The sequence below is a fragment of the Dermacentor andersoni genome, chromosome 3, assembly GCF_023375885.2.
Source record: "Dermacentor andersoni chromosome 3, qqDerAnde1_hic_scaffold, whole genome shotgun sequence".
Lineage (NCBI taxonomy): Eukaryota > Metazoa > Arthropoda > Arachnida > Ixodida > Ixodidae > Dermacentor > Dermacentor andersoni.
In genome coordinates, this window is record NC_092816.1 from 52,960,106 (window position 1) to 52,974,102 (window position 13,997).

At 47.7% G+C, this 13,997-nt stretch overlaps 2 protein-coding genes across 2 annotated transcripts; both read left to right on the forward strand.

Moving 5' to 3' along the window:
• The first annotated feature begins 221 nt into the window (after nt 1-221).
• On the forward strand, nt 222-1,709 carry LOC126547777 (uncharacterized). Its single transcript, XM_050195760.3, has one exon. It carries the CDS (start codon nt 251-253, stop codon nt 1,628-1,630), a length of 1,380 nt encoding a protein of 459 aa, XP_050051717.1. The 5' UTR covers nt 222-250; the 3' UTR covers nt 1,631-1,709.
• A 1,960-nt stretch (nt 1,710-3,669) lies between these two features.
• Nucleotides 3,670-12,975, forward strand: LOC126547818 (tetratricopeptide repeat protein 36). The gene is made up of 3 exons (XM_050195811.2): nt 3,670-4,117; nt 8,511-8,687; nt 11,269-12,975. Exons 1-3 carry the CDS (start codon nt 4,000-4,002, stop codon nt 11,532-11,534), a joined length of 561 nt encoding a protein of 186 aa, XP_050051768.1. The 5' UTR covers nt 3,670-3,999; the 3' UTR covers nt 11,535-12,975.
• Nucleotides 12,976-13,997: the final 1,022 nt, after the last annotated feature.

Here is a 13,997-nt window from a genome sequence, read left to right on the forward strand (position 1 = left end):
GAAGACTGGTAAAGAAAATGTCGAAAAACCAGCGTGCGTAAGAGGCACCGTAATCACATTGCTACGTTCTGAAACCAGCAAAATATAAGTACGCTCGTAACGCCACATGCAAGCAAATATTTTATGGAGTCATAGAAAAATTTGGAAACTGTGTACATTGCCTGTTTAGTATTTTTATTTAAATGCCACTACGCAACGCCGATATCATAACAGACATCCCGGCAACAACAGCGGCCGGGGGCCAAACAAAATGGCGCAGTGCATCGGCAGTGCATGCCGCTCAGGACGCGTTTCCCGACAACTGTTATCGGCCTTTAAGAAGTCTCAGAGACTTCGATTCTCGTCGCGAACGCTTCTTTCCGAGGCGTACTACTGCCGCGATGCGTGGAACAAGCGCACGGAGGACCCGGTGCTGCGCGACACGAACGTCGACTCGTACTTCGTCGAGCTCAGCAAGAAGTTCGGCACCAAGGCGAAGGCGAGCGCCGTGGACGTCGACATTTACCTGAACAAGGTGACCGGCAAGGACTACGCGGTGGAGTTTGAAACCGTGCTCAACCGGCACCGACGCTCGAGGCAGTCCTGCGACACGCTGCCTTCGACGCACGCCGCGGCGGTGCGCTACTTCCTGGACATAAACCAACACGACGTCCTGATGCGACTGCTCCCAAACCGTCTCGAGTACGGCATATTCCCGGACGCCCACACGTTCAACCTCCTGATGGACACCTTCGTGAAGGTGGGCAATCACCGAGACGCCGTCAAGGTCGCCATAGAAATGATGCTGCAGGAGAACACGGGCAACGCCATCAGCCGGCTGCTGGCACTCTACTCCTGCCACAACTACCTGCGCGACCCTAAACCGGAGCCCTGGGACCCGAACGCCAAGATACCCGAGCAGGACGAAGACGACGACGAAGAGATACTCGTGCGCGTGCCCAAAATACCGAACCCGTTCTTCGACGACCACTTCGACCTGAACGAGCCGGACCACCTGATAGGCAAGACGCTCATGCTGTTCTGCGACGGCGTCGACGACCTGCTGCACAGGAGCTACTACCTGATCGGCTGCGGCCTGTACCAAAAGTGGGGCAAGAGCGCAGAGTTTCTCGAAGCTTTGCTTAAACGAACCGGCGATGCAGGGGAGCCATTGACCAGAAGCGCGGTGGAGAGCTTCCGCCAGTCCATGAACAAGGACGGTGGGCTGAAAGCAGACGACGACTTGCGCCAGAAACTCGAGTCCGCGCTGGCTCAGTTGGAGGGTTCGAAACGGTGTTCGGACGCGGATGTTCACGAACTGATGCTGGAAGCGCTGAAACAGCTTCCGGCCCAGGAGCCGGCCGACATCGAGTCGCAGAAGCGCGACTTCGAGCTCTGGCAGGAGCTGAGACACAAGGCGCTGGAAGAGCAGAGGCGCCGAATCGACCGGGAGCAGACGATCGAGGCCATCAGGCTTCGCAAAAAGGAGCTCGGCGAGAAAGAGGAGCTGCTGTACGCGTTCGAGAACTGGGACCGGCTCGAAATGGAGTTGGCCGAGGTGGAGGCCGAGATGAAAGAACTGGCGGCCAAAGAGGACGTCGAGGAAGAGTACATTCCGCCCGACGTTCGGCAGCCTCGCTCAGCGAAATAAGTGAACCGCGTGGCGGCGCCTGCTTGTTGTAGATAAACGGACGTGTAGCTTATTTAAATAAATCGTGGACGACGATCGAGCCTACGTAATAATCGCTGTCGATCGTTTTGCAGCGGGACGACGCTGCTTTGACGAGCCCCGTGAGTGGCATTCACACAAAAGCAGCAATCGCCATCCGCCACCTTGTCGAATGGCGAAACTAAACGTTCGTTCGACGGTACAGCTATGAACACTACAGACGAGAGGCTAGCCCCATGGCTGACAAGAAATGTAGCACAGCAGATTCGTGCACGGATTGCATTCGAACTCGCGCGGCACCACGAGTTTCAACGCTCACGTGTCGCGCGCAGTTTCCCATTCCTTCGCATCATACTCTAGGCCTCGCCTTTTCAGTTATAGACGTCCTAAGACTCGTACAAAAGAAAGTGCTCGGTGCTCGCTATGAAAAAACTCGGTGCTCGCCATTTTCCTGTCGAGAAAGCTGCGTCACACTGATAACGCGCATGCCGTTCGTTACTGAGAAGTACCGCGCCCGCCGCGTTAAAGAAAGGAAATTGTATTGTATTGGGTTTTATGGCGCATAAGCAACTAAGGCTATCATGCGCCAAACACATGGTATAATTTATTTCAAAAATTGGGTATCCTCAGCGAAGGTCCTTGTCCGGACAAGGACTCTGAGGAGCCCAACAAACCAAATGAAGACCTCAGCAAAGGAAATGCGGACAAGACAGATGACGATTATCGTGTGGCAAAAGGGTGTAATTTTGCTTAAGAGTGTACACTCTTAAAAGGGTTGCACCCTTTGGGGTGTACATTTTGCCAGACAACGATAATCGTCATCTGCCTTGCCCGCATTTCCTTTAACGCTGCGAGCCCGGTACCAAGTCACGAACGGCAAGCGCGTCATCAGCATGACCGAGCATTCTCGACAGGAAAGTAACGAGCGCAGCGTTTTCAAGAAAGGAAATGCGGACAATCCAGGTGACAATTATCGTTGTGTGGCAAAATGTACACCCTAAAAGGTGTATACTTTGAGTGCACTCTAAGAAGTTTACACCCTTCGAGGTGTATATTCGGCACAGAACGATAATCGTCATCTACACCCGCCGTGGTTGCTCAGTGGCTATAGTGTTGGGCTGCTGAGCACGAGGTCGCGGGATCCGTGTACTTAGATTGTGTACTTAGATTGTGTACACCCGTGTACTTAGATTTAGGTACCCGCCGTGGTTGCTTAGTGGCTATGGTGTTAGGCTGCTGAGCACGAGTTCGCGGGATCGAATCCCGGCCCCGACGGCCGCATTTCGATGGGGGCGAAATGCGAAAACACCCGTGTACTTAGATTTAGGTGCACGTTAAAGAACCCCAGGTGGTCGAAATTTCCGGAGTCCCTCACTACGGCGTGCCTCATAATCAGAAAGTGGTTTTGGCACGTAAAACCCCATAATTTAATTTTTAATAATCGTCATCTGTCTAGTCCGCATTTCCACAGAAATGTTTACACCTTTAGGGGTGAATATTTGCCACACAACGATAATCTTCATCTGTCTTGTCCGCATTTCCTTTCTTGAAAACGCTGCGCTCGTTACTTTCCTGTCGAGAATGCTCGGTCATGCTGATAACGCGCATGCCGTTCGTGACTTGGAACAATGCTTGGAATACCGGGCTCCCAGCGTTAAGGAAATGCGGACAAGACAGATGTTTATTGTGTGGCAAGATACGACTCAAAGCGTCTAAACTGTTATTTGTGTGTGATCGAAACCTCGGTGCACGCGCCTCATATACTTTACCTATCTGGCTCGATCGCGTTTGTTAATCATACTTCCTGTTTGTTTCTCTATCAGCTGCTTGTTGAGCAGTTGTCTAGAGTGTCTGACGATAAGATGGACAGTCTTCAGATTTGGTGGCACACGGATCTGCACATCCAACACAGCGAAGAACACGATCGAACGCTTTACAGAGCTATAGTAATTGCGATCTACTCAGTCTGAGATGCGTCACAAAGGCTCCGCAGCACGATAAAAAAGGCAGGGCCCCGTCAGTCGACTTCGGGTCGCGCGTCAAACGCCCCATCCGGGCTCCCGTGGTCCCGTCCTAGAGAGATAGCAAGATGCGAGGAAAAAAGTTCGTATTACCATCCCGACTCGATAAGCTAGGAAGGAGAAGCGAAAAAATGCGCCCCGGAGGGTCGCGATCTCCAAGACAAGCGAGGGGTTGCGGTAGGACGGCGACAGCGGTCGTCTGACTGGTCTGCTGCTGTCTGTGCCCCGAGGCAGCTTTGAGAGAGCAGACGGAAAAAACAAGTCCGCCGTTCGCTTTCGCGCTGGTCGCGGTTTTCTACACTCGACCGTCCGTTAGCGACGTGTGCAAGCATGGCCACGGAAAACGACAAGGCGGTCCTCGAGGCCGTTTTCAACCCCCTGTTCTCGGAGTTGGGATTTTCGACCGAAGCGGAGGAAGACGAAGCTAGGAGCGGAGGTGCCGGTCAAGGTCAGTGCGTGCGCGTCGCGAGAACGTCCATACTATCGCGCATCTGGCACGCCGCGCATATGTATACCGTCTCTCTCACTTCGTACGATGCAAGATGGGCGCATTCGCTATAGCTCTTCTTTGTAACGTTGAAGCGCCGTCACGTGATCGAGTACCCACGCGTACAGACCCGGTCCATTGTTAAAAATGTAGAGCACGTTTTTTTGTTTTTATTCAGCCTCTTCCTCGTTTTGCCCAGGCCACAATTAAGCTCCATCAACAGTACACCGCACTAAACCTATTGCGTCGCATGCGTATTCATGCGCCGTTTCGCAGCACATGTATCTAAGTATCCGCAGGGCATACGGCTACACTTTTCGAATTATGGCATCGCATGCATGAATTATGGTGCCCGGATATATCACATGCGACGTTCAACGGGCATTCTCCAAACCAGGCTTGTATCTGCGAGTGCAAATGTACACAAAGCGGGCAGTTACACGGCTTCGCGCCAATTTACACATAACCGTGGAGACGAGTTTCACGCAATGAAATCCTACGGCTATTGATGGGTGTCAGCTTTTCGTAGGAACGGCAGGCCTTTCGGGGAGCTCTGCGGTATCCCATCGTTCGCGGTGTGGAGGGCTGAATGTGACGCAACTGCATCAATTACTCAACGATTAAATTTGTTTGTCTCGCGATGAGCTCACCGAAATAGACAGCCAGCTCCTCTTAGTGGACACTTACAGAACAGTCCCCCACGTGCGCATTATGTTCGAGTCGGAGGCAGTTACGAACTATACATGAATTGGAATGAACGGAGCAGGGTCCCCAATTTCTTATTTCAAATGGACTCAAGCGATGCATCGATGTCCTTACTTTGGCATACGCGCACGCCATGTCAGCGCAATATGCCGAAATCCAGGAGTGCAGATTTTTGGGCTAGTTGGTCGCACGTCCTGTCGTCTTTCATGTTCCTGTCAATCCAGCGCTACATGAATTCAATTGATGCGATATGCCGACCTTACATATAAATGCGAAGGACAATAAGTTACAGTAGATATTGCATGTATGCCTTACAACATAACGCTCGCAATTTCTCCCACGTAAGTGCGTAAACGCATTCGTGCATATATTTTTCGTCGGTCATTTGTTTTTGCACGTTGTGCACGTGCAGCTCGGACTTCCTCTCGGGAAAGTAACGTTGTGCGCGTGATGTTGGCAGGAAGACGTTGAAAATATATGTTTAGTGCAGGTGGTAAAAATGTGCACCTACACTCTTAGGAAAAGTTACACCATCTGGGGTGTATCTCTGCCACCCAACGATAATCGTCATCTGCCTTGCTTGCGTTTCCTTTCTTGAAAACGCCGCGCCCGCTACTTTCCCTCGGGAATGCTATGTCATGCTGATAACACGCGCATGCCGTTCGTTACTGGAAAGTACCGGGCTCGCCGCGTTAAAGAAAGGAAATGCGGACATGACAGATGACGGTTATCGTTGTGGCAAAAGGGTGTAATATTGCTGAAGAGTGCTAAGAAAGCTCTAGATTGACCCTTACTCACGGGTATTATATTACTCCCATTAGAGTGTCACTTGTCTCATGCACTCTAAAAACAGTTGCACCCTTTGGGGCGTATATTTGTCCCACAACAACAATCGTCATCTGTCTTGCCCGCGTTTCCTTTAACGCTGCGAGCCCGGTACTTCCCAGTCACGAACGGCATGCGCGTTATCAGTGTGACGCAGCATTCTCGACAGGAAAGTAGCGAGCGCCAAGTTTTCAAGAAAGGAAACGCAAGCAAGGCAGATGACGATTATTGTTGTGGGACAAATATACACTCCAAAGGGTGTAAACTGTTTTTAGAGTGTGGAGAGCGATCCTCGACTTCCTTATTGTGGCGATACCGACTTCACTGTTTAACAAATGTTTACCCTTTGGATTGTACTCTCTTAAAACACTTGCACCCTTTGGGGTGTATACTAGCCTCACAACACTAAAATGTTTACACCCTTTGAGGTGTATATATGCCACACAACGATAATCGTCAACTGCCTTGCTTGCGTCGCCTTTCTTGAAAACGCCACGCCTGCTACTTTCCTGTCGGGAATGCTATCATGTTGATAACGTGCATGCCGTTCGTTACTGGAAAGTACCGGGCTTGCAGCGGTAAAGAAAGTAAACGCATCAAGGCAGATTACGATTATCGTTGTGTGGAAGAAGGGGCACTCCAAAGGGTGTAAACTTTTCTTAGAGTGTACTTTCCTATCGGCAATGCTGTCACGCTGATAACGCGCATGCCGTTCGTTACTAAGAAGTACTGGGCTCGCAGAGTTCAAGGAAATGCGGACAAGACAGATGACGATCATCGTTGTGTGGCAAGATACGACCCAAAGGCTGTTATATTGCTTACAAAAAAAGTTTACACCCTTTGGAGTGTATATATTTGCCACACAACAATAATCGTCATCTGTGTTGCCAGCATTTCATTTCTTGAAAACGCTGCGCACGTTACTTTCCTGTCGAAAATGCTCTGTCATGCTGATAACGCGCATGCCGTTAGTGACTTGGAAGTACCGGGCTCGCAGCGTTAAAGAAAGGAAATGCGGGCAAGGCAGGTGACGATTATTGTTGTGGGACAAATATCCACCCCAAAGGGTGCAACCCTTTTAAGAGTGTACACTCTTAAGCAAAATTACACCCTTTTGCCACATGATCATCGTCATCTGTCTTGTCCGCATTTCCTTTCTTTAACGTTGCGAGCCCGGTACTTCCAAGTCATTAACGGCATGCGCGTTATCAGCATGACAGTGGTTGCTCAGTGGCTATGGTGTTAGGCTGCTGAGCACGAGGTCGCGGGATCGAATCCCGGCCACGGCGGCCGCATTTCGATGGGGGCGAAATGAGAAAACACCCGTGTACTTAGATTTAGGTGCACGTTAAAGAACCCCAGGTGGTAAAAATTTCCGGAGACCTCCACTACGGCGTGCCTCATAATCAGAAGGGGGTTTGGCACGTAAAACCCCATAATTTAATCAGCATGACAGAGCATTTTCGACAGGAAAGTAACGTGCACAGCGTTTTCAAAAAAGGAAACGCAAGCAAGGCAGATGACGATTATCGTTGTGGGACAAATATACACCCCAAAGGGTGCAACCATTTTAAGAGTGTGCACAACGATGATCATCTGTCTTGCTTGCGTTTCCTTCCTTGAAAACGCTGCGCTCGCTACTTTCCTGTCGACAATGCTCTGTCATGCTGATAACGCGCATGCCGTTTGTGACTTGGAAGTACCGGGCGCGCCGCGTTAAAGAAATGGGGACAAGACCGATTACGATTATTTTGTGGCAAATATACACCCCAAAGGGTGCAACTGTTTTTAGAGTGTGGATGTATGGCGCCGCGCTGCTCAGGTAGCGCTGCCAAGGTTGGTTCGATCCCGGCCGCATTTCGATGGAGACGAAATGCCAGAAAACGCTCGTATACAATATACTTACTGTCTTGGCCGTGTTTCCTTTATTTAACGCTGCGAGCCCGGTACTTCCCAGTCAGGAACGGCATGCGCGTTATCTGTGTGAAAGCATTATCGACAGGAAAGTAGCGAGCGCCAAGTTTTCAAGAAAGGAAACGCAAGGCAGATGACGATTATTGTTGCGAGACAAATATACACCTCAAGGGGTGCAAGCGTTTTAAGAGTGTAGAAGTGTTTACACCCTTTTGGGTGTATACCTGCCACACAACGATAATCGTCATCTGCGTTGCTTGCGTTTCCTTTCTTGAAAACGCCGCGCCCAATACTTTCCTCTCGGGAATGCTGTCATGCTGATAACGCGCATGCCGTTCGTTTCTGGGAGGTACCGGGCTCGCAGTGTTAAAGGAAATTCGGACAAGACAGCTGATGTTTATTGTTGTGTGGCAAGATACAACCCAAAGGGCGTAATTTTTGTTCTGGAGTGTGTGTGTGGCAAATATACACCCCAAAGGGTGTAAACTTTGTGTAGAGTGTGTATACACGCCACCACATGCCCTGTATACAAGAAAGGTTTGCACTCTTTGAGGATTATTTATTGAGTCTGTGTATCAGCCGTACTCACTGAGCAACACTGCCGCACTGCAGAGAGAAAACTTCCAAGCTCAACACGGCAGCCACACACTTTGCTACAACCAACTTGTTTTAATCATGATGATGATGACTCCCTCAACAATGGCACAAGCCCACTGAGAGGACTGACTGGATTTGTAATGCAAAAAAAAATGTAAACACTTTTGTCTACCTCACCATGGTTTGGCGTGGATCGCTATCGGCTATCTTCCCGCCGAGTACAGCGTCTGTCCTTGTTAGAAATACGATTGCTTTTGAGGTTTCTCATGACGTTTCTTAAGATTTGCCATTTTAAAGCCCTCCGGAATTTCAGATGACGGGACGCCGAACCAGGTGAAGACGCTGGAGGTCGAAGGTGTGCAGGCTGCTGAGGAGGGCCACATTGATCGTGCCATCGATATCTTTGGCGAGGTGATCCGTCTAGCGCCCAACAGGGCCTCCGGCTACAACAACAGGGCGCAGGCGCTGCGCATCAAGGGCGACGTTGACCGTGAGTCAGCTATATACATGTGACACTGCACAAGAGACTATAAAAACAAATTTACACCATCTGGGGCCTATCTTGTCCCCTCCCCCACCCCACCGAAAATTAATCTGTCTTGCTTATGTTACCATTCTCGAAAACTTTGTGTTCACTACTGTCCTTACAAATATGCTATATATTTCACGCTGATAATGCACACACTTAAAAAAGGTTGCATTCTTTGGGCCTCATCCTGCCCCACGAGAATCATCTGCGTTGCTTGCGTTTCCTCTCTGGAAAACTCTGCGCTTTGTACTTCCCTTTCGAGCATGCTATGTTACGCTGATAACGCGCATGCCGTTCGTGACTTGGAAGTACCTGGCTCGCAGCGTTAAAGAAAGGAAATGCGGGCAAGATAGCTGACGATTATTGTTGTGGGACAAGATAAGCCCCAAAGAGTGCAAAGTTTTCTTAAGGTTGCACAAGCCGTTCCTGACCTGGAAGGACCGGGCATGCATCGTTAAAGGAAGGAAATTAAGGCATGCAAGATAGATGAAGATTATTGTTTGGGGATGAAATATGCCCCAAAGGGGTGTAAACGTTTCTTAGAGTGCACTTCCTGCTGCACTGTGAGAAAAGTTTGCACCCTTTGTGGCTTATCTTGTCCCACAACTATTATCATCATCTATTAATCAAGGGAAAATGAGACATCCACCCGATCGTAGCAACTGCTACAAAGGAAACTCATATGGATTCCTCGAAACAAAAGCCTCGCAGTTGAAGAAAAATTCATCCTGGTCTGCGACTCGAACCTGCGGCCACCGCCTTTCCAGGGCAGCCGCTCTACCATCTGAGCTAACCAGGCGGTTAGCAGATGGCAGGGCGAAGTCAGATTTGTCAACTCGAAGCAAAGCCAAGAGTTTGACGTAATAGTTCTATAGAAATCCACAAGGTGGCGGAACCTTGCGAGTTTCCACAGAACTATTACGTCAAACTTTCATCATCTATCTTGTGTGCCTTTCCTTCCTTTAATACTGCGCATCGGGTACTTCCAGGTCACGGACGGCATCTGCATTATCAGCATGACATGGCATTCTTGACAGGGAAGTGGCGAGCACAGAGTTCTTAAGAAAAGAAATGCAAGCAAGGCAAATGATTATTGTTGTTGTGGGACAAGATAAGCCTTAAAGGATGCAAACTTTTTTCAAGAGTGTGCACTTCTGAATTCGTACTCTCTTTCAAGTGTACTTTTCTGCCCTGTCTCTTCTTCACTATTATGGGCGTTTCTGGCTAACGCTGGGTACTTTCCCCACAGAAAAATACAGAACTACTATGGCCTGGCACACAGAGTCCCCAAGAAAGACGATTGTAGGGCCTAAAGTTGCACTCTTGAAAATCTGTACATTTTAAAACTTTCGGCACACAGAAATAGTCACGAACCTTGTGTGCACATAGTCACGAACTTTGTCAGCGTCCCATAGAATTTGTGAGAGGAAAGCACCAGGCGGTTTCTTTTCTTCTCATTTATAGTGTGCCGTTCAAGTTGCATGACGCAACTGCAACCCAGAGGGTGTAGCTTTTAAGAGGGTACAGCCAAACAGTGCAACCTTTTTAGGAACGCGAGTGAGGTGACAGAGTGCTTAGTTCAGTGTTGTTACAGTCTCGTCCGTTAAAAGCTCCTGCAGAGAAGTCATCTGATTGACAACACAACACTACCGCAAAGGCGCACAGCCCTACGATCCAAATGGTCAGCCTATCAGTGGAGCAACTGTCTCGTTCCATGTGCCCACTCTCAGTTGAGCATTTTCGTGTAATCGCAGTTGTGTTGTGCCATAGCAAGAGCGAGGTGTGCCATATAAGGACTGCAGAAACACTGCGTCTGCATTTTAAATAAAGCATTAAATGGCACCAATTCGAGTTTAAACTTTAAATTTCAGACACCCAACGACTTGGGTTATTTCCCAAGTCTCCTGCAGCTTGCAGCAGCTTGTTCTTTGTTGTTTCTAATTGTTCTAACTGAACACAAATGCAAACATATTGGTAATCCTTTAGTCTTGCTCTTCTAACATCGTCCTCTTATTGCCATGGTGAGACCTTGCTGCACCAATTCACTTGCACACTCTGGTGACATTCCAATGAGAGGCCAGCAGCAGAAATACATTTATCGAGGTCAATTTGTGAAGACGGTAACTTTTGCTGAAAAGTTTTTGGCCACATACGACGCCCAGTGGTGATATTGCGATATACTCAATGGGCAATTCTGAAGAGCCAGACTGTGCTTTGTTGCGGTAGTCACTAATACGCCTAAGCAAAGCAAAGTCCTTTGTAATTCACCCACATTATACCATTTGACCAAAATTAAGTTTTTTTACATTTTAACTCCATGTGCAATATTTGATGCAACTACACGTGCAACAGTCCAGCATTCATGGAGAGAACAAGTAGAGATACTTTGCATTTTAAATAAAGCATTGAGTGGCACCAATTCTAGGTTTAATTAAGCTGTGCCTCTTGTTTGAGTGCATAAATAATTAGTAAAAGAAGGCAGAAAAGAGCATCTTTGCATGACAACTTAACTTTATTATTTTTCTGTTATTCGCATGTGCAGGTGCTCTAGAAGACCTGAACAATGCCATCAACCTTGGCCAGGGGAACAAACATGCAGCCGCACAGGCCCTATGTCAACGTGGGCTCATCTACCGGCTGAGGGAGCAGGACCAAGAGGCTCATGCAGACTTCAAGGAGGCTGCCAAATTGGGAAGCCAGTTCGCCAAGAACCAGTTGGTCCAGATGAACCCATATGCAGCTCTGTGCAACCGCATGCTAGGCCAGATGTTTGCAAAGCTCAGGCAGGGAGAGGATGACACGAGATAATGAGCCACCATGTGGGTGGTCCTTATACAAAGTGATAACTTTTTTGCCTAGGAGAATGGCTCCTATAAGGCTGAGCTTTGTTGACTAATCATGTCAGAATTGTCCCCCTCTAACTGCTTGTAAAGAAAAAGAAAAAAATAAGTGTAGGCTTGGCTTTTAGAGACTAGTGTTTGCTCCACGTTATATTTTGCAAATGACTACACATTGAGCTGAAACATATCTTTGGATGAGATTTGTCTCCTCTTACAGTACCTGACATTGTATCATGGCCCTGTTTATAGCTGTTACCAGGCAAGGCTCCGTCATCACATGGTATCCAAACAGCACTTTAGTATAATTACTCCTAACACTTCCACAAAGTTTTTGTGTTCTAGGCTTGCCTGAACAGGACTGCAATATATGCAAGTACTCGCAGACAACTTTCTGTGGCTATGAAGAGAAACCTATGGGGGCAGAGCTTCTGCACAGGTGTTACCGCGCCGAGTAGTCTGCCAGTGTTTGACAGTGCTTTTGGTTGCTTGGAACAGACAGGGAATCGACCCAGCTTCCACGTGCAATGGTTTCACATTTGCCCAGACGCGGAAGGGAAACCCGCAAAATAAGTAAAGCTTTACATTCAGTAGTGTGTTTTGCCTTATTTGACTGTTGCTATTAAGGTGTTTATGTTTTCTCTTCCCCAGTGTAAACTAACGTGAATGAAAACGTAGGACTCTTTACAGAAGCACTTTAACTTGTGCACGCCTTGCCTCAATAGCTTTCCCTTCATTGCTGCAGAAAGTTGTCGGTGAGTATAGGTATGCATATAATAACTGCAGGTGGAAGAGATCAGAAAGAGATGTGTGAATGAAAAGGCTATATTGTGTCAATAAAGTTGTATTTTTATGAACAGTATTTGTCACGATGCCTGGTGTTTCTTTGAATGTCAACCAGGCTGCTTCTTCAAGATTACAAAGAGCAATCTTTGAAAAGAGCACTTGTGGGTGCTCTCGACTCTCGCGTTTCCCCTGATGCTGTTTTCCCCGCATGGCTCTCATGTCTCCCGTAATCTGGCTTCTCTGCGTAGCTAAGCGCTGGCGGCGGGTGGCAGATCAGTATGAGAGATGGAGAAAGTGTTGTGCTGCTAACGCCACCTAATGGCGGGGTTACTCATGCATAAAAGGGCCTGTACTCTTTTGGCTTGGGGTCGGCAAGCTGCACGGACTTTCCGCACGCTCGCCCACCATTTGCTGAACCGTCCTGCGAAAGGCTTAGGAGCAGGACACCAGAATGGGTGAACATGATCATTCAGCATGGGGGCGAACATGTTCACTCACTATCTGGTCGCAGTGAGTTCGATGTCCTCCATTTGTCGTGTGCCCAACGGCATGTTCTATGGGTAGTAATTTGGCTAGCACGTATTAGTGCTTGAAAGGTGCAATAAATGCCCTTTGGATTGTTTGCACTACTGTGTTGTCGTTCCTTTGTCTCAAGAGCATGTTTGAGATCCCACACAGTTCACACAACACTGCCAGCACTAAACTATTCAACTTTATTTGAGCGAGACAGAAATCACACATGAAAGAATAACAATAATAAAAAGAGATGTTTCCTTTAAGTTGGCATATTGAAAGACCTGCGTACTCGCACTAATCTGAGACACTAACCTTCAAAGTCTTTTGAGATGGTGTTCCATCATAGGGATGTGCAACACTACTGTACAGAATGCCCATTCACGCTACAATGAACCAGCTTTTGCCTGCTCATGACACGTGCAGTTGTCGAGAATATGCTTTGGAGGTGTCTTTATTGTTGAGTTGAAAGACATAGCTGCATTGGGGTTTGCACAAGCTTAGTTATGTTATCACATTTATGAGCAACTTTTTCAATTTACTTTGGTGATTAACTTCGTTGGCACAGTGACTAGCCTTGGATGTCGAAGGCTGTTTGGACAATTTCTCATTTAGCAATGAGGCACATTAAACACATCTTTCACTTGCTAGGACCAAGTAGTGCATCTTGAAGGTAAAAGACTATGTTCATTCTATGGGACTTCCAGTAACAACTGCAAACTTACTGAAAGTTTGTTTTGCAATGTGTTTATCATTTGCAGTGCATGTAGTACATATACAACACAAAAGCTAGTGCATTAGAGATCCTTTGCAGTTAGTATAATGTTGAGATTGCTTCATGGAAAATGAAAACCTTCAATACATGCTTTACACTGCATTGAATGCTTGAGATAACCATAATCACAAAGGAGGCACAAATGTTACGTTTGTCACTGTAAATGAGCACATCACAAGGTTTGTGAAGCAAGTACTTGCATCTGAGCGTTTGACAGAGTGACTATCACTGCTTGTGACAGCACAAAAGTTACATGATTTTAAATAAAGCAGTATGTGATAATGTTCTGTGAATGAATGGGCATGACCTTATGCCTTGCTTATCATACTCTAAAAATTTTATGCTCTTTAGAGAGTAATT

Coding starts and splice junctions, on each gene's coding strand:
- LOC126547777 (XM_050195760.3), top strand. CDS start 251: ATGGCGCAGTGCATCGGCAGTGCATGCCGCTCAGGACGCGTTTCCCGA.
- LOC126547818 (XM_050195811.2), top strand. CDS start 4,000: ATGGCCACGGAAAACGACAAGGCGGTCCTCGAGGCCGTTTTCAACCCC. Junction 4,118..8,510: donor GAGCGGAGGTGCCGGTCAAG/GTCAGTGCGTGC, acceptor CCGGAATTTCAG/ATGACGGGACGCCGAACCAG. Junction 8,688..11,268: donor CATCAAGGGCGACGTTGACC/GTGAGTCAGCTA, acceptor TCGCATGTGCAG/GTGCTCTAGAAGACCTGAAC.